This window comes from Pteropus alecto, unplaced genomic scaffold, assembly GCF_000325575.1.
Source record: "Pteropus alecto unplaced genomic scaffold, ASM32557v1 scaffold21, whole genome shotgun sequence".
In the NCBI taxonomy this organism is placed as follows: domain Eukaryota; kingdom Metazoa; phylum Chordata; class Mammalia; order Chiroptera; family Pteropodidae; genus Pteropus; species Pteropus alecto.
In genome coordinates, this window is record NW_006436282.1 from 719,776 (window position 1) to 740,739 (window position 20,964).

A 20,964-nucleotide genomic window follows, 5' to 3' on the forward strand; every position below is an offset into this window, starting at 1 on the left:
TGTAAGCTTTATAAGATCTGTAGGAGAATATAGTGTTTTTCCTCTTGAGCTCTTTCTTACCTTTCACTTCCTTTGGCTGATTATACAGAATACAGAGATTTAAAAAATATATAACAATGCTATAAGTCAACAGAAGGATTTGTGTTTTCTTTAGATGTCTCCCCTCTGGAAATGTACATAGCTCCTCCCAGATGGAGCATGGATCCCAGGGGAGGACAGAGAAACAGGAAAATGACCAGGAGCACGTAGAGATAATGAAGAAGAATGCTACTCATCTGAGTGAACTCCATAAGGACTGGATCAGGCCTAGCCTTCTCAGGATATAATTCATAATAATGACTCAACAAGATGACTAAAGAAATGCTGTCTCTACACATGCTCTATACACGTGTGAACACAATTGCCTTCTAGCTGTGGACATACATGCCTTTCCAAATGTCCTAGGCATAACCCAGTGATTACATTCCATTTTTCAGATGAAGAAAACTGAGGCTAAGAGAAGCTAAGTAATTTGCCCCAGTTCCCATAGCTAGAAAGTGGAGAAGCTGGAGATTCAAACACAGGTGTGACAAACTTAAAAGCATGTGCTTTCCATACATCACACTACCTTTGGAGGAGTGAAGGAGAATTGAGAAGTGGCATTACAGGTGAACTATAAAGGTGGGCTGACTTCCTACAGAGGAGCTGAGATGGAAGGACATTCAGAATAGAGAACAGCCTGAGTAAAAGGAAAGGCGATGCAGTCAGATGTGGCAGCATAAAACCACATGTGGTAGCGGGAAAGCAAGGCTGTAAAAGTATATTGGAGCTGGTGGCTGAGGGCCTTGAAGGTCAAGGGAAGAAATTTTATTTTATTCTGCAGGCAAAGCTTTTTGAACAAGCAAGTAACATGATCATTGATAAAAGGCAAAGCTTTAAATAGTGACAGCAATAATAATAACAATAATTCACTGGGGGAGGGATTTTCAACTTGAAGAGCATTAAAAAATTTTAACTCGATGTCATCTTTAATATTAAATATGCTTAGGAGAACTTGGATTTGTACCTAAATTTAATACTATAGTTGAATTTCACATATTTTTCATTATTGTTGTGTAAGTATTTAAAATTTTCAACAATAGAGACACAGAAACCCAATCCACAACCCAAATGGCTGTTCTCTGGATGCGCATACCCCTAGACTGGAGATGGAAGCATAGTGTTTTCACTGATCATCCAACTATATTAACCAAGAGAGTAAAAGACAGAAAACAAGTTAACTATCTATCACAAGGGAACTGGTTAAATAAAGTAATGTATAACCATGAAATGGCAAATTACCAAGGCATTTAGGAAGTGATGTACAGCTATATTTGTTGATGTGGAAAAATGGCCACTATATACTATTAAGAGAAAGAATTATAGACTAGTATATAGAATGTGAGAGAGCATGTGCATTAACAGGAGGATACATTGGTTGAACTGATATTTAACAATTTCTAACCTATAAGAATGACAATTTCATATGGCTCAACTTATATGTGTGTTTGTGTATATATGCCTGAATATAAAAATTTTTGAAAAGTTTACATAATAAACCATTAACAGTGGTCACTTCATAATAGTATTAGTGGGTTGGGGGAGCATAGGAATTTTTATTTTTCACTGTATTCCCTTCTTTTCTGATTTATTTTATTAAAGATTTCTCAGGTAATCAACTCCCCTTTCTCTGATTCCACCCTCACCATGTAACCTCTGGATGTAATTTTGCCTACATAGAAAAGAAACAATGACAGTATACATGATTATCTTATGCCCTTGATGAGTATATTTCTCACTATAAAAGATACAAAGAGACTTTTTAAAAAACAATTTGAATCTTGAAAACCAAGTAGCCATTCACTTTAATCAGTACTATCAATGGACAAAGGGCAGTGGAAGTTACCAAGTAAAATGACTCAGAGGAAAATTCCTGATATTCATGAGAGCTGCAACTGAATCAACACGTTATAGTTTCACTATAATTTTCCTCTTGTTTCATCCCTATTGAGGTGACTCAGAAGCTGTAAAAGTTTTTGGTCAACCGTTTCAAGATGGGTTTTTGTTAGCATTGAAACAGAATGCCTTTAATTAAAAAAAAAAAAAATAACCCACAGCTCTAATGAAGTATATTTTACATATAATAAAATTTACCAGTTAAAAATGTACAGTTTGATGAGTTTTGACAAATGTATACAATCACGTAACCATCAATACAATTAAGATATAGAACATTTTCATTTCTCTAAAAAGTTCCTTTGTGTCTCTTTGCAGTTAATCCCTCTCCTTGTCCCCCAGCCCCTGGAAACCACTGATCCGTTTTCTGTGACTATGGTTTTGCTTTTCCTAGAATTTCATATAAATGGAATCGAACGGGAGGTAGCCTTTTGTGTCGACTTCTTTCACTTATAATCTTTTTGAGATTTACTCATGTACGTATCAAAAGTTGTTCCTATTAATTGCTTAGTAAGTAGTCCATTGTATTTATAAATCATAATTTGCTTATTCATTGACCTTTTGATAGACATTTGGATTGTTTCCAGTTTTTGCCTATTATGAAATAAAGCTACTCTGAACATTCATGTATGTGTTTGTGTGCACATTTTTGTTTCTTTCGAGTAAATATCTAGAATATATTTACATTGAATTAAATTTTAAGTACATGTTTAACTTCCCAATTCTTTGCAAAGTGGCTGTATCATTTTGCAGTAGTGAGATTAATGGTGAGAGTTTCAGTTGTTCCACATGGTTACTAAAACTTGATGTTGTCAAATTTAAAACTTTTAGCCATTCTAGTAGATGTGTAGTGATATCTCATTGTGGTTTTAATTTACATTTCCCTAATGGCTAATACAGTTGTTCATCTTTCCAGGTTCTCATTTTCTTTTTTTATCTTCTTTAGTGAAATGTCATTTCAAATTTTTTACCCATTTAAAAAGAGTGGACTATTTGTCTGAATACCAATCCTTTGCCAGAATATGTTTTGTGATCTTTCCAATCTGTGGTTTACCTTTTCACTTTCCTAAGAATGTCTTTCAAATGGCCAAAGTTTTAAATTTTGATTAAGTGCCATTGACCGCTATTTTATATCTGTGTCTCATCTAAGGAATTTTATTCTAACTCAAAGTTACAAAGATTTCGTCTTATGTTTTCTTCTTATGATGTGAGATGAGAGAAAAATGTTCATTTTCCCCCTCCCCATATGAATATCTAATTCCTCCAGAACTATTTGTGGAAAAGATTGTCCTTTCCCCCATTTAATTAATGTATTATTTTGCCAGGGCCACAGACTGGGTAACTCAAAGCAATAGAAATTTATTCTTTCCTAGTTTTGAATACTAGAAATCCAAGATCAAGGTGTCAAATAGAGCCACAATTCCCATCAAGGTTCTGGGGAAGAACTACCCCTTGCTTCTTTTGGCCTCTGGTGGCCCCAGGCATTCTTTGACTTGTGGTTGAATGATGAGTTTTCAGTGACCAGATGACTTGAATCAAACTGCCGACACATGAAAATAGATGCATACACAGTACCGCTCATGGAAGCATTTTTTCATATAGTGAAAACTGGGAGTAGGATAGGGAGAAATATCTATCAATAGAGGATAGACTAAGTAAATTATAGTACATTTATACAATGACATGCTTTACAGCCTTAACAGATGGTGATGTAGATTTGTATTTATTAAAATGTCAAGTTACCCGTGATATTATTAAAGTAACAAATAATCCCCAAAGCAGAATTTATTGCGTGGAGTGTACAGTCCATCTCCATGGTGTAAAAGTATATTCATGTATCTTGCATGTATCTATGTAAAGCTAGGTATTTAGAAACTATCAAGATGTTAGCAGTAATTACATGGTGGGATTTCAATAACATTTTTCTTCGTAGTTTTTGTATTCTTTATGTATTTTTTGGTGAGCATGTAATCATTTTGACAGTTACATATAAGTTGTTTGGCCACTGCAAACTCACTCTCTCATTCTTTCAGCACAAATCAAACTTCTACTCTGTTCCAGACATCTCTAGACCCTAGCGCATGCAGTCATATTTCCTGCTTTGGTGTTATATGCAATCTTATTCCAGAATTGTTTGGAACTGACCACAGCATTTAATTTTCATCTGAAGATAAAACTTGATGAAATAAGATAGTTTGTATGGCATGTCTGAGAATGCCTGGCACTGGTAGGATTCACAGAATGCCAATTGCTTCCCTTCTTCTCTTGAGCATGGCATTTTTGCTGTACTGTATCACAATGAAACCTAATAATGGTCTATTATCATCAATCATCACTGTTGAACCAGTGCCTCTTGACACTTCTGCCTATCAGATGTTCTTTGAAAGTTGAGGCCAGTAGTAGCTGTTCAGTGAATATGAATAAATTTGACTTTATTTTCCAATTTTCTGAATACACTGTCAGAACGTGTGTCATTTTCCATTGAGGAATCCTGGAGACCACAAGAAGTACAGCATTCAGAACAATGAGCCCCATTCCAAGTGCTAATGTCTCCTCTTGGCTGATATAGTGCTTCTCAGAATTTTCCACAGGAGAGTGAATTGTATCAAGGTGGACCTGGTGCTATAGTCTTATTAAAATCATAAAATGTCTTTGAAGTTGCCTATATTATTTAAAAAATTTGAATTTTGCATTCTATTCCACATCTTTTCATGTATTTTAAAAATAGCATCTTTCTTTGATAAAAAACATTTTTCTCTTTTAAGTAAAATTGATGTCAAGGAAGGTAGACCTTGTTTATTTAGCTTTGTATTCTCCCTTGTAGACCCCAGGTTTCTGGGAACCCCAATCTGAAAAGCATAGGCTCTACTATTTTTGTTCTTTAATTAAAAAAAAAATTAGTTGATATTCAATATTGTATTAGTTTCAGGTGTTGCTAGTTTTGTTCTTATCCACACTTAAATAATGACACAACCTTGCCATTTAGCTTTTCAATAGCTTGAAATTACAATGCAGAGCAGGGGCCCCAAGCTGCGTGTTGAAAGAGAGGAGGAGGAAGTTGTAAGAAGTCTTTTGCTATAATCAATAGAAATTTACTTGAGCTACATAATTTTTTTAAAATGACAAGTTACCCAGGCCGTTATGTAAAGTAACAAACAAATAATCACCAAAGCAGAACTTATTGCGTGGGGTGTACAGCCCATCTCCATGGTGTAAAAGTATATTCGTATATCTTGCATGTATCTATGTAAAACTAAGTATTTAGAAATTATCAAAATGTTAGCAGTGATTTTATCTATATGGTGGGGTTTCGGTAATATTTTTTTACATAAATTATAATAATAAAAAAAAGCTGGAGGCAGACTACATAATAAGGATTAGGGACGTTTCAGAGCCCAGGGAACAGGAACCAGGAGGTTGTCTGGATTCAATCTCTGCACATTTCCTCCCTCCACAGATTGGCTCCCCACGATCTTCTGTGCACATGAAGAGAAATGTGGCCACCTTTAACCCTGAATTTATAGGTAGCAGTACCAGATGTGTAACACATTGATACACAGCCGGTCTCTTGGTCCCACATCCCATGGGATCTCTGATTGCTCTGTTGTTTAGGAAAATGGCATTTGCAGAACAAATATGGCCTCCTGGGGCCCATCCCACCATGAGGAGTTCTTGTCCAAACATGGTATAAATCGGGCTAATACTGCAAAGGGCAAAATCAGTGGCAAAGGCCTATTGAGCTCTTAATGGAATGAAGTTCTAAGTGAGTAGGGCAGAGATAACTAGAGGTAACTAAATGAATCTTTTTCTATGCTGCTTTGAAGAAAATGATCCAGTCAAACCTGGTTATAGATGCCCATGGTTTGTAAACGTGTTTTACTATGACTGGCCTTTTAATAAATTACACATTTTCAATTTCTTAATAAAGATCAAATTCTTGACTCCCTGTATTATTCCTCCTCAAAATGTTATGTAGGTTTTTTTCAAATTTAGATTCAATTTAGGGCCCATTCAAAAAAAATTAAGGCAAATCCTAAAGAGAGCTCTCAGGAAATTCTGGGGGACAAATTTAAAAATACCTGCTACTGTACGCAAAGAAGGGGACACACGTATCAGACAGCAACTACGGTCCCACTTTTGGTTTGTTGTGGAACATCTCGGGACCTGCTCGGTCTATTGCTCTGCATCTGCTACGTAAGTGGCCGAGCAAAAATGGGGAACCATTAAAAGAAATCATCTCTCTCTTTAAAATCCTCAGTATTTCCAAACTCCTTTGTATGGCATATTAAGCTCTTCATTATGTTACCTCCTGACTCCTTCACATCCCATCCCTCTTATTGTTTTCAAACATTAAGTCATGACTTATTAGTGGGGTTGTGAAATCAATTTAGTGGGTTACCAATGGTATTTCAAAGTGGAGGATAATAAACTAGAAGAGAACATGTGTGGGGCACATAGCATTGTTCTGTGAAATATAAGTTTCTGATATATGTACATGTGTGTCCATTTGTGTATGTGTACCACATCATGCTGTTAGATTACATTTCTTTCTATAGGTTATGATCCAGATGTTTTAAAGCCACTGCTCCAGGTGCAGACTCACCAAACTTCCTGCCGACTCTTTCAGAATTGCATGCTTCTGCACGCACAAAGTATTTTTCCTTGCATGACTGGCAAACATTGACTTTAGTTTTTGAGTCCACTCGGTCATCATTTCCGATGTGAAATCTTTGCTCAGCTCCAGGTTATCAGCAATTGGTTACACAAATCTTTTCCACAGGCTCAGTCTATAAGCTTTGGAAAGGACTGTCCATGCTTTACTCATTTTTGGGTCTTAAGTGTTTAGCACAGTCAACTCATAAGAGCTTACTAAATATCTGTTACTGAAGCTCTAAGCTCAACGAGCTGCTATTTACTTTTTAAAAACATCTGAAGCCTGAAAAGGAGTCTCTTAAAACAAAAGTTTAAAATATATTCTGCTAAAACTTGCTATGTTATTATATGTTACTGTACTCGCTGCAATTATATTCATTTTACATTAAAGTAAAAAGAAAAACAGCTAGGATGACTATTCATCTCCAAGAAAGCAGTTTAAAATTGCTGTTTTTATTACTTTTATTTGCTACCAATATTTTTATTGTAAGAAATACAAAAGGCATGACAAATACACAAACCATTTTCTCTTTTTGCTTCAATTTAGCTTGTGCATAAGTGAAAACAATGAACTGGACAGCAACATTTCAACACCAATTCTCAAAAAATATTAAATTCCATTATTTGACAATAAATACCTAAATTTGCATTCTAGCACCCAGTAAGACATCCAGTTTCCAAAGGATCATTGATCTGTAACCCTCTGACTTTTCTGACATGATACCTTTGCCATTGCAGCAGTCACTATCGGTACTTCTCCCTCTCCAAGTGCATCTCAGAGTAAGGCGCACGCTAGGATGGCTACTACCTCTGACCTCAGAAAACCTAGGCCACTTGGCATCCCTTACTTAAGCTACTTTTAAAAACAGACTGCTAGTGATGGGGTATTTAATATACATTTTTGTGGCCATTGGATTACATGTTTTACATTCACAAACACCAACTGTTCTATTTCCTTCTTCAGGTGAGAAGAGTGTAGATCAACTGACCTGTATTTTCATCTACCTACAGGGAAGGAAGCAAGACCATTCAGCTGAGGGCCTACCACAATGATAACTTTACAGATAAGCTTTCTTTCCTTCTGTTGTTTTGGCCTCAGGAGGGCTTTCTGTATGGAATGGAGGAGGGATGGCCCGTAGAGTGAGGCAGCCCTCCCCATTCTGTTCCTGACTACACGCGAGGCTGAGGCCGTTTTTCTTTGAGGGCTAAATGACCGGTTACGTAGGAAGGTCTCTACTTTCAGAGAGCTGCCCTGCACCCACACTTGGGGAGAGCACAGGACGTATGTACTCTGTGAGGAAGGATACCCAGGTGAACCTGACAGACCAGTGTGGTAACTCTTAATCTTGTGTACAAAGAAAAGAGCACAAGCAATATTTAACATCAAACCATCTGCCAACATTCTTGTAAGATTGTGTTCCAGGCAATGAATTTCCACACTGCTTCTTTGACCTGATGAACCCAAAGCACCAAAACAGAGCATTATGTAGCAGTATGAGCAAACGGAATGAGAGTAATTTTGCACCTTTGAAGAACATGCACCCTTATAAGTCTGTACCCTGATATTAAAACAGTGGAATGAGTTTCAAGTATGAAGAAATACAGTAAAAGTATAGCCTGTAAATGGATAGGAAACAGCAGCCTGGAATGTGGTTTATATCCTTCGTTAGTTTTTCTCTTTGAACCACAGCCAAAACTGAATGCTCTGTAGAATGACTTGGTTTAAAAATCAAGATATATACAAAATGCTAGAGGGTATTTGTGAATGGTCTCATTAGCACACTCTGTGCCCAGCACCAGGAAACCTTCTCTTGATGACCGTGGTCAGCCCAAGGTAAAGTAAGGATGGTGGCCAAGCCTGAGCAGGCACACCGTGTGATGCCTAAAGCATCTCTCATCATGTCCCTGAAGCCCAAAGAGCAGCAGAGGAGGATGGAGAGCATCACATGGGCTGGCCAGGATAGGGGCAGGGAGCACTTCTGAGGGAGGAAGGGATGCAGGAGGTGGGCTAGTATTGGTTACCTTGGGCTGGTTCACACAGTCCAGATTAGTATCTTACATGCACATGCACAGTCATTACATCTCCAGAACCGTGATTTCAAACACAGAAACCAACAAATCAAATGTCTGAATTAAGATTTTTTTCTACTTTTAGAACATTTTCTATTATAAGTCAAAAAACAAAAAAAAAATAAAAACAAAAACAAACAAGCTCACTGGGTGTGAAAACCTTGCTGAAACCTGGAAGAAAGTTTTAACTAGGCCCTATGGGAATGTAGAAACACAAATACATTTTATACATCTCAGAAATGATATTCCTGTAAGACCCTCTAGTTCTAACCTGTACTCTATGGGAACTGATATTGTGCTTTTCTTAACACATACTGCTCTTCTATACCATACACTTGCCGTTTAATCTTCAAATCAAAACTAAAGTACCAGAAATACAACAAGGTTTTGAGGTGGCTGGGAACTGTTGGTTGTTAAAGTCCCACTGCTGACTACTGTACATGCATGCCATCCTTGTTTTTATTACCAGACTGGATTGCTTCTTCACAAAACCAAGTTGCCCGAAGCCCGGAAACTTGGATTTCTCCACCTGACACATTCTAGAAGCCTCGAGGCACAAGCTGACAGTTCTGCTTCTACAGAAAACTCTCACACTGCTCTCATTTCCACAGCACTACCTGTTCCCTCTACTGCACATGACGCCTATGAGGGCACTAGACCCAAGGGGGAAGCTTCTTCTCAAGGCCAGACAAGAAGCACTGCCCAGACACCTGTCTCTGCCTGGCATCTACTCCGATGGCCACCTGGCAGAGTTCCTAAATTAAGGCAATATCTGATGCTTTTCTCTCTGTAGTTTTGATTTTTGCTGTATTTTCACACTATACTATATGCATACTTGACAAAAGAACAACTATAAAGTCCTCTGCTTTAATTCTTTTATATAATGATAAAACACCTAGATACAAAACACTATATCTATAGACTTAAATTCTACCATCATGTTAAAATGCATGCAGCTTAGTTGGGGGCTTAGCTCCATCAAGACCGTGGTAATGAACATTAAATGCATATCTTATTGTGGCCTGCCTTTAGTTGCACTTTCACAGGACTAGTGTGATACAGAAATAAATAATATAAATGAATAATAATAGAAATAATTTATGCAAATGTAGAACAACTTGAAATACAAATTCCCCATCTTAAGTGCTGACCCTAGGGGTAGTTGATGCTATTCACTCCATGTACTAACTAATATATTCATTACTTGTTGTAGCAAAATAAATGAATGCAAAGTAAGTGAGGAACTATAATAGTCACATGTACATTGTTTCAAACACAGGTCCCACATGAGAAGATATATAATGCACTTGGTGAGTTCAAGAAATGAATTATTGCTGGGATCTATTTTCATTATTCGAGATCAGTTTCAGAGTTGCTGGTGCTCACAGAACTATTGTTAGCTAATACCTATTACTGCATGTCACAAAACTTAAAATTAGAAACTTTCAAGTGAGGGTACAAAGTGAGTCTTCAGGACTGTAACCTAAGCAACGGAATCTGGCTAGAAACTACAGAGAGTTAGAAATTAAATAACTGTGTGGCTCTCTGCTTGTCGATTAGTGCTACAGTCATAGTTCTTGGTAGCAATGTGTATTGTTATGTGCTCCCTTTAAGAAAACCTACATTTGACAATCTAAATGCCTAAAATAGAGAAGGGCCGATTATCTGCTCAATGAAAAGTTCACACAAAAGTTCCTCTAAACAGGAAAGTCTCCTACTATATGAGATAATTTGCTTTTAAAGTAATTAATTTGTCAAGTAATGACAAAGTAAAAAGAGAAAGAAAAAAATTAGGAACAAAAGAGTTAGGAGCTTTTGCCAACTGAAGATGATGCAGAAAATAAACATATTTTCAAAACAAAACTTTTTTTCCAGGCATATCTTTTGCCATCATATATGTAGAATGATTGAAAATAAAAAAATAAAAAATCTTTCCTGTAATTATACATCTTCTCTTAAAACAAAACAAAACAAAACTGAGCTTAGAGCTTGAGAGATGCCTGATAGCTTCATACAGAGCAGCATCTCTTTATACCCGAACTTTAACTTTCGGAGAATTGTGTTGTACTTATTTCCGCACAGAAGACACCCGTTTGCTTATAGGGACATTCTACTTCCTAAGATTGCAGAACAGATGCCTCTGAGACAGTAGCAGCGGGGCACGTGGACCTCGGAGATTCTCGCCGGGTCTGTACACGTTTTTAGCACTAACAGGTGAACGGCGGGCGGGTCCCAGCCAGCTCCGCCTACTGCCACTCTATTGCCAAAGGGGTGGGGTGACCGTGCAGAGCACCCGGAAGGTTTTCAGGTATGAGTGAAGTTTTAAACACAAGCAATAGAATTCAGACTGGCCCAGCTGATAACAAACTCTAGGTTTGAATTCGGCCTTAAATTTTAAACTACTTCAGTGGAATTGTAAGCAGAGGGATGAGGCCAATGATTTCTCAGAGTTTCTGAGGCCCTAGTGTGTGCGGTATTTTGATTCAGTATGAATTACTGAGACTTGTCTGCTGGCTACTCTTAGAAAAGTTAAGCAGGCACTATCGAATTTCTGCCACTCTGAATAAACAGCCTTCTTTTATGCTGTGCTCAAGAAATTCTGAAAAATATTATAATTTCCTTCTTCCTAAATTCCAGTGATACTATTGAAGAAGGTAGCTTCTAAAATTAACTAAAATCACCTGGGGGTAAATGGGTCTCTTGGCAGACCTGTGAATTAAAATATAAGAGCATATAGATATCTCTATTTATATCTACAATAAAGTTGCCAAAGAACTTCATGAGTGGAGAAAGACTTGTGTAGATATACTCCTAAATTATTATGCTCATGTTTAGACAAAATTAAAAAAAAATTAGAATTTCTTTGAATTTACATTTGTGATTATACAAACATAAAAGTTACAAGGTATTTTAGTATTTCATGGCTGTTTCAGCATAGCCAATTCTTTAGAAAACATAGTTCTGCTATTTAATAACATGAATTACTTATTTTGTTCATCTGCTTTTTAAATTAGGATTAAAAATTTAATCAATGTCTAATGGCTGCCAAGGTAGGGAATGTGAAAGCAGCAAATGGGGTTTGGTTTTGTGGCTGGGGGCACTGGAGGAGTTTTACACTCCCAATAAAACTTTCCTGTTCACAGATGGGTGCTGCCTTTATGTTAATAAGCCTATCCATCTTTGAAATTTCTACACCTAGAAAAGTGAGGTAATTAGGTACCTCAAAACATGTTTAAGTAAATGAATGTTTAAGTAAATTTATGCACTTAAATGACCAAAATGAGTGTATTATCCATCTTCAAGAACAATTTACTTGCAATTGTTCCGAATCTAGCTAACAACTAAAATAAGTTATAGAACATTTGAAGACTATTAATCACCCTGAAAAACAACTGCTAGGCAAGAGTTAAGTATGTGCAGAAAAATAAAGTTAGAAGGAGTCTTCAGAAATACCTCTTTAGCCTTGCTCAGATTTTCCCCTCCCTGAAAGTGCCACCTTGTGGCACATACTGGAATAAAACAAGAAGGCCCATCACTTGGGACAGTGTGAATTATGGAACAATTACACCTCTTTTTCCTACCATATTAACTTCCAATTGCTGTAACAGAATTTAAATAGGTGCTTGAAAAAGCCTGTATTTATTTTCCGGTGAATCTCATTTTCTTCTTGAAGGCCAGAGTACCAGTATCAAGGAAACATAAATATGTTGATGGGAGTCCATTCCTTTATCTAACTTAACTCCCTGGGACTGCTGAGAAATAGAAAACATTTTGAAAAGCCCTTCGTACTTCATTATAAAAATTCACAAATAACTAATTGAAGAAAAACATTTAAAAAGCAGAACGTTCCTCTTTCTGTTGTTTACAAAGGTGAGAAGATAGAAAAGGCCAGAAGAATATTTTTGGTTTATTTTCTGAGAAAGTACAAGTTAGAAATGCTTGAGATATAGGTATGTAACAAAACTAGGTTGAACATTGATAAGAAATGAAAATGCTTTTATTTTCTTATGCTTTTGAGGAAAACACCATTACTAATTATCTGAGGACTTCCATTGCTTGGCAGGTGTTTGGTAGCCTCAAGAACTTTTTCCCCAGTGGAGAAGGAATATGCAACTGTCTTCTTAATCATATACCTGAATGTACTGACTGTACATGCACATGACAAATGGTTTGGGTTTCACAATTTTTCAAAAATCCAGGTGGCATAGGAAACACGTCTTTTTAAAATTTACTTTTTTTTTTTTTTTAAAACAATGAACATTCTTAGGCTTGCATAACAAGTGTAGCTTTATGTGACTGCTTCTTCCCACGAAATGAGGAAGGAATATAGATGGTTTCGTTTGCTCAGCTCAACTTTTGAAATGGTAACTGGAATAGCTTTTCCATTAAAATTTGTTTTAAACCTATCAAATTCATAGTTGCCAGATGAGTTCAATATAAATTCTTATAATATATTTATTAATAAAATATATATCCCTCAAAACATATTTAACTTTGAAATTATCGTTCTTTGAATACTTTCATTGTCTCTAGAATTTCCTCTATCCATTGCCAACTGTTTTATGATTGTTAAAGATTTAGAAATAGTATAAAAGTTTTTAAAATAAAATACATTATTTTTGTGTCAAAATGTTAAACATGCATTCTTTTGAATTCCATCAATATCTAAGAATTTATATCTCCATATTTTCTTTCTAAAGGAAATATTTTATATTTTCTATACTAACAAAATGGAGTAATTATAAGGGCTTATTAACTTTTAACATTATTCTTTCCTAGACTCAACTATGCAACAAAAGTCTGCTTTTCGAAAATGTGAAACACTCTTATGTACTTATCATAAAAAACAGACAAGTTGTCACTTGAAGCAGTACTTTGGAAAGAAGAATTTTAATGTTTATGATTTTAGAAATTTTACATGATTTAATTTCCATAACGGAATGAAAATTGCCATTACTGACTTTTATAGGCACTACTTTTAAGAGAAGCTGCTATAGTTAGTTAAAAGCTCAATTTAAATACATAATTTAAGATTCAAAATGTTTGGTACAATTTAAGTTTTTTTTCTCATCACTATGGATAGTACCACATTCTGGAGTCTAACTATACTCTATTAAAAGGTACACATTTTCTTTAAAATATTAACATTATGTATATTCTAAAATTTTCATTTTTACTTAAAACTAAAAGGCTGAGATTCTATTCTTAGGTGAATATTTTGAACTAATTTTAGTAAGTCACCTGGGGCTAAATAAAGAATCTGCCATTCATAATGTGTGTTTCCTGAGAGAAAATCGTGAGAATACAGGGGGCTGAAATGGCCTGGAGCTTTCTTCCAAAACAGGTTCTTTGCTCCTTGAGTTCCCATTCACTTCAAAGGAGAGACAAAGTGGGAGGCTCCACCGCACTGGATTCTTACAAGCTCTTAGGAATTGTGTTTTTAAGATTATAGGGTTAGATCCTTATTACTCTTTGCCACACTATAACTGTGATGCCTAAATAGACAGGTTTTTCTTTTACTCTTTTAAAATGTATATTGTTACAAACTCCACCCTGCTCAACTATTCCCATAATTCCTGGGCTGCTAGAATGTAATATCATATAGAAACTACTGGACACATTCTCGGACTAGTCCTAGAAAGAAATACAAATGGGATTTCAAGTCTGTCACCATATTTTTACTGCTTGCCTCAGTATAACTCTGGGGCAGCATGAACTTTTCAGCTAACCACTGCCTAGCTTTTGAAACCATATGTCACAAAAGAATAAGCCGTATTCGGTAAGTTTGCATTCTGCTACGTGTTTCGAAGTGCCCTAATGGCAAGGGTGCTTACATGCGATCTGGACTTCAGAAGTGGTGATGTAAATGACATAAAACAAGAGAGTAATCACTCAGGTGCAACAACCACACTGGTATAAGAGCCGAGAACAGACTCTTAACAAGTTCAGAGAGGCTGAGACGCCCTCGCATTCTGTCTCTTAGAGGATAATTTGCCAATTATCTGATGCCAAAATGTTTATGCCTTTTCTTTATAAACACTACTAAGAAATGAAGCAAAAAGTATATGGTAGAAATACAAGTTGAGCTCTTATTTAAAATTCTAAAATGTGCTTAAAAAATTCCAGTTTAGAACAGCTGCATTTTTCTTGAGGAAAAACTCAAATTATGTTAGCTCTAACCATGGATATTAACGGAAAAGCTCATGATGAATCACTGCAGCGAGTTTTAAAATTCAATTTCTAGGCCTCAGCAAAGATGTCTTTGTATTTTGAATCCAGTGAAAGTAAAGGCAGAACTCACTTTTCCAGGGGGAGACTTGCAAGTATGCCTTGCCCTAAATGCGCCAGATTCACTATATCTCAAGCATGTACAGTGATGACAAAACATAATCAGTGTTGTCACAATGATGACAAGGGTAAAACATTCTTATGGCCCATCTTCTCATTCATATCTTGTTTTAGAAAAATTTTCCTGCTCTTCAAGTTACTGAAATAGAACAATGTTAAACAATATATGTATTAAAAATAAATGGTTCTTGACCCAAGAAAGCTCTCAAGGAGAAAACTCCTAATTTTTCTTTTGTTCAAGATAGTCATATACAATATTAAGCTGTGAAGAATTAAGTAAGGCTTGACTATACATAAACATCATCTGGAATATTTTCCACTGAGTGAAACAATGTCCATTCTTCAAAAACCCTACTTTAAACATGGTCTAACTGTTGCATGCACTCAAAACATGCGTCAGAAAGCAAAAGTAGCTAAAAGTCTCAAAACATACTTAATCTCTGTGTCTTCTGGTTATTAGAGCCAACTGAGCACTAATCACATATAAGGCAGAGATGGTATGAAATATAAAGTACTATAGAGTAAATGGCAAGAGAAAAAGTAAAGCTGTCACAATGCCCAGGTCAGGCTGGCTCTGCAGAGAGCAAGAGTATGCACAAGGCACTAGAAATAAGCACAGCCTGGAGGATGGAGAAAAGATCGTTTTATAGACTAAATACTTATTTCTAAAAAAGAGTTAAAGATATTCCCTCAGATACTACACTGACAACATATTCAATAAAAATGTAAAATACTAAGTAAGTTTACAGCAATCTATGTGCTAGTGATAGAGAAGAACCAGTCTTCTACTCATTGGCTAGGTAACGACAGTGAATGCTAGCTAGGAAGATCGCATTAGAGTGAGAACGTAGGGGATCCTGTTAGGATTGTGGAATTGGAGCCATAAATCATAATCTAAATCTAACTACCTACGAAACGTCCATTGAAAGAAAGTGCATGGGAATAGCATAAGCAAGCTGTTATTAGTTATGTAATAATAGTAATATATATGAGGCACTGGGGGATAGATAAGATGGATACTTTGCAAACAAGGCAGTGCATGGTAGAAAAAGTACAGTATAATAGGTGGGGAAAACTTAAATGGAATTCCTGTCTCCAGTTAGGGAGACCTACTCTCCAAACCAAAAAAGGAAACAGTTTCTGACAAATTCCTAAAGTCAAAAACAAAACAACAGCAAAAAACAAAAAGGAAATAAATTTCAAACCAGGAAATAAAGGCTTTCTCTATTTTTTTTTTTTTTGACAATTTTACGTATTTGAGGTACACTCCCTAAATCTATAAGCAAGTAAGAAAGAGTTTACGGGGCATTTTTCAAAAGAAACAATAAAGCATATTATACAGGTTAAAATTGACTTAGAATGAGTAAATTCAGCTTTTTGAATAGTAAATAGTATGCGTGCTTTAAAAAACAGGTCTTTCAAAAGATACTAGAATTTGTTTTTCTCTTTGCTGTGTTTAACAAATGTACAGCTTTTGGCCAGAAAAGAAATTCTGAGGACATAGGTTCAACTTTCTAATTTGAGAAGCCCATTCTGGTGAATCACGTTTAGATACCTGTTATTTATGGGTCACTTTGAGTCTTTAAAATTCAATTATTCTTGTCGTTTACAGAAAGTAACACTTTAAGAGATCAAGAATCACACACACACACACACACACACACACACACACACACACACACTCGCTCAAAAGTACCAAATTAGGCTCCAGCAGCTGCAGAGAGATTACGTCATAACTCAGCTGCGCCTGGATTGCTCACTTTACACTGGCAGCATTCAAGGTTAGAAAAATGAAACGGCAGCACAATTGGTCAGCAGCTTCTCTTCTGGAATTTTTCCAGGTTCTTGAAACAAACAGACAGACAGACAAACGAATGAACATAAAGCTGCAATCACTCTTGCATTGATTTCAGACAGTAAACTAGGAGGTTTCCTTGGGGAAGCAGAGCCCACCCAGAAGACGGCAGCGAGAAGGTCTCCAGCCAGTGATCTTCAACAGCTCTGCAGGGCTTACTCAGGGGGACCCATCAGCCACCAGTGCTGTTCTCTTGGTGATCAGCTCAAGGCAGCAGCTGGGACTTCAGGCTGTATTCATCTCCGAGCTGTTCTGGCTGGGTGGCAGATGGGAATCCAGGTTCTCCTTGCACCTCTCCAGGTCGTGGAAGTATGGGTGAGACAGGGCACTGTAGGCAGATATTCTTTTGGCTGGATTAAATGTCAAGCACTTCTGTGATAAAGAAAAAATAATTGATTGACGTAAAACATATCCATTTAAATAATGTGTTCACATAGTTATACATTTTTTGACTGCCATGAATTATTTGTGTCCATAATGAACAAATACCTATTTCAAGGGACACTAAATAAAATGTAGACAGTAATTATCTTGATATATAAACTGCCCCTCAGGAAAAGGCAACACCTTTTGGGTTGCCTGTTGACTGTTATCTACCCAGGATTTCTCTCCAACCCACCCCAGATCCTTTAAAAGATTTATTATTATTATTATTATTATTATTATTATTATTATTGTTGCTGCACGATGCATTTACTTTACTTAGGTAGTGATTTTTCTAATGAGAACAAACTTAGTGCTACAGTCAGAGACTTCGATCCTTTAAAAGATTTATTATTATTATTATTATTATTATTATTATTATTATTGTTGTTGTTGTTGCTGCACGATGCATTTACTTTACTTAGGTAGTGATTTTTCTAATGAGAACAAACTTAGTGCTACAGTCAGAGACTTCACCCTAACTTTTTACCCTTCCTCAAGGTTTGTCAATAAGCAGGGAACGCAGGGCCTTGCTCAGGTGTAAAGAGTAATTACTAAACTATTGTCCAAACCAAAACAGGAAACAGTTACTGACAAGTTTCTGAAACCAAAAACAAAACAAAATAACAACAAAAACCAAAAAGGAAATACATCTCAAGCCAGGAAATAAAAGGCTTTCTCTATTGAGGGAAGGGCAAATAGGGGCTAAAACCTCCATCATAACTATCTTAATCTATTAGCACACCATGCACCTGCCCAGGGCCGCCCCACCAGAGGAGGGATGCCTTTCTTCCGATTCACATCAAGGAGCCATATGGGCCCGCAGTAGCTCTTAGGAATCCATTAAATTCAGTTCAGACATTAAAGGAGGGAAAGGTGCACCTCTGGAGCAGCAGTCTCCATTCCCAAACTATCAGGCTCATAATCAGTTAGTCAAAATGTTCCCCTAATCTCAGTTCCATTCCCACTCCAACCCCACCTCCTCTCCTTCCACCAACACCTGTGGGATGCCCAGCAGGTGGTAAGCATTAGTTAACAATGAGTAAGACCCACCCATTGCCCCTGGAGTTCACATGTAGCAGAGAAGCTCTATCAACTTTTCTATCTTTGTGATGCAGTGTCCACTGAAGCGAGCTGGGTATCTGAAATGTCCATGAATTTGAATCTTCTATGTAATCTAAAGACTTAACATTATCATGGCTATGCAGATCACTTCCATTTAATCTGGGTTTCTGCTCTTAAGGTGCTCACAGTCCTAATCAGATCCTGACTGGACTAGAGACTCTGCTAATACTCTGTGGAATATAATCGACCTAGAAAAACACCTACAAATAGAAAATTTTACATATAATTTCAGGCAAATTTTTGGGCCCCTGAAACCTGATTTATCCTGAGTTCCCTACCAGTCCGTGGATGCTAGCCTCCTCATAGTGTCTTCTGAAAATCAAAGAGTAAAAGGGTAGGCAGAGAGGAAGGAGCTTGTTCGCAGAAAGGTTCTAATAGTGATAAACATCTTGAGAAAAACTTTATAAGGTGGCACTGAATTCGCAAAGGACAGGAAAGCAAGGGCAAAATTCTCAAGCCTGAGTTCTCCTCCCAGAGTCTAAGAAGGAGAACATTAGATAGTGGCATCAGAAAAGGAAGCAGCCAGTTTAGTCCCCAGAACATAGGAAAGAAGAAAAAAAAAGTGTGGGAATATGTTCAAGATAGAGATATGTCCCTGGAGGATTATCTGGGAGGAAGCCCTATCCTCACAGTTATACTGATGGCTTAGAGCTGGAAAGAGGGTAAAGAGAAGGAGAAATCCTTAGGTTAATGTGGGGTGTGTGTGAGAATCTCGAACTGGAATTCTTAATACATTTTGTCCTATAGAAATACTGTTAAGAAAGGTGGCTAAATTCTACTAATGTTTGACTCTAATAGAGCAACTGGATGGCTGGAGAATGAAAAAATCTCGTCTGATAATACTGTTTCTGCAAGAATATTTAATTTACTTCCCAAATTATTGACTAATAAAATGAGCTTTTGGAATTATAACTTAGTCGAGAGTTGAATACTACAGTGGATCGGAACATTTCTCAGCACATATTCCCTTCCTTTCTTTCCTTCCATCCATGGGAAGAGTATTCTTTGCTCTACTCAAGATGGCCTTGGCCATGTAACTTGCTTTGGCCAGTGGAATGTGGACGGAAGTAGCAGGGTGGCTCTTCCAAGCATATGCCTTCAGTGGTAGCATATGTTTCTGCTTGTCCTCTGGGAGCACCCTCCTTCTACCATGAGAAAACATGCCCCAGGGAGCCGAAGGCTTTCTGGCCTGGGCCTCAGAATGAGACATGTGGAGAGGACTTGTACTTGACCCAAAGGCTGGAGCAGTGCTCTCTCTGCCAATCTGCAGACCCATGAGCAAGAAAAAAATTGCTTACTGTTGTATGCTAGTGAGATGCATTTTTTTTGGGGGGGGGGGATCTTTTCCATGAGCAAGAAAAAAATTGCTTACTGTTTTATGCTAGTGAGATGCATTTTTGGGGGGGGTGGTCTTTGTTATGCGGCAAAAGCAGACTAATACAAGGACCAAAAAAAAAAAAAAAAAAAGTACCTCAGGCTCTGAAAGCATGTTAGATAGGAGGAACTCTAAAACTTTTCAGCCAGAGTATCTTATTTGGAGTAAGTTTTCAGTTTCCCCAGTTAACCATGGTCAAAGGGACAAGACTTGTAAAGATGTGGTTTTGGTTGTTAAAAATAATCGTTCCCCTGAACTGTCTTATTACTGTACATTACGAAAATATATATGTAAGAGCATTTGGAAATGTTGATAGATATCTCAACATTCCCCAGGGAGCTGAAGCCTCCATACATGTATGATTGAGGTATTATATAAAGTCAACCATTTTACAGATAAAAATGAAGAGTAACTCTTAAAGTGCTAAACTTGTTAATTGTTTCCTAAATAAAACAAACTTTCTAAAACACTCTTCACTTTTCTTCCTTAGTTAATACTTTTCAACAGAAGCAACAGGTACTGTTGAGGTCTTAGTTGCTTATCTTGTACCAAATGGCTTCTCTTCTTCTGCTTTACAGTTCTAGTTTGTGTCCTTCCAGCATGAAACAGTGAGAGCTTAAAAGAATTCTGAGCTCCGAGATCTTGGCCTGTCCTTTTCCTGAATGCCTGTGGATATTATGTCTTGTGCTTACGTTTCTCCAAGTCTTGATGTAACTGGCTCTGCTTCTTATTCCTCTCCTTTGCTTCTTCCTTCTCTCTCTGGTATGCTTCTTTGTTCCTTTTTCTTGTTTGTCTCCTGCTATTTCTCCTGCCTAGAACGAGTGTGTTGTCTGACTCTGAAGGCCACCACTGCTAGCATGGCACCCTGAATGAGCATGTGACATTATCTATTTACATTTTAAGTTCTTCTTGGTGATTCCTACTGATGTTGGAGCTAGGAGATATTTTGGGTTGTCTTTGGATGTACTGGTAGCTGAAAGAGTGGGATACTTCATTACTTAAGTTCATTACTGTGACTGTCCAGAATCCTATTCTAAGAGAAACATTTCATTCAAAGTTCCTGCTGGAAAAGAAGAGCCTCTGGTGGCCATATTTATACCAGATGATCCCTACCCACTCCCAGCACTGTTAGCTGGACCAG

At 37.0% G+C, this 20,964-nt stretch overlaps 1 protein-coding gene across 2 annotated transcripts in view; it reads right to left on the reverse strand.

Annotated features, from left to right (window-relative positions):
• Positions 1 to 7,051: 7,051 nt before the first annotated feature.
• The window catches only part of CDK6 (cyclin dependent kinase 6), a 214,870-nt gene continuing 200,957 nt past the window's right edge, over positions 7,052 to 20,964 (reverse strand). For both annotated transcript variants that reach the window (XM_006911896.3, XM_015589442.2), the window contains one exon: positions 7,052 to 17,272. In XM_006911896.3, coding sequence (XP_006911958.1) covers positions 17,126 to 17,272 — 147 coding nt within the window. In that variant the 3' untranslated portion in view covers positions 7,052 to 17,125. The remainder of the gene's footprint in view (positions 17,273 to 20,964) is intronic.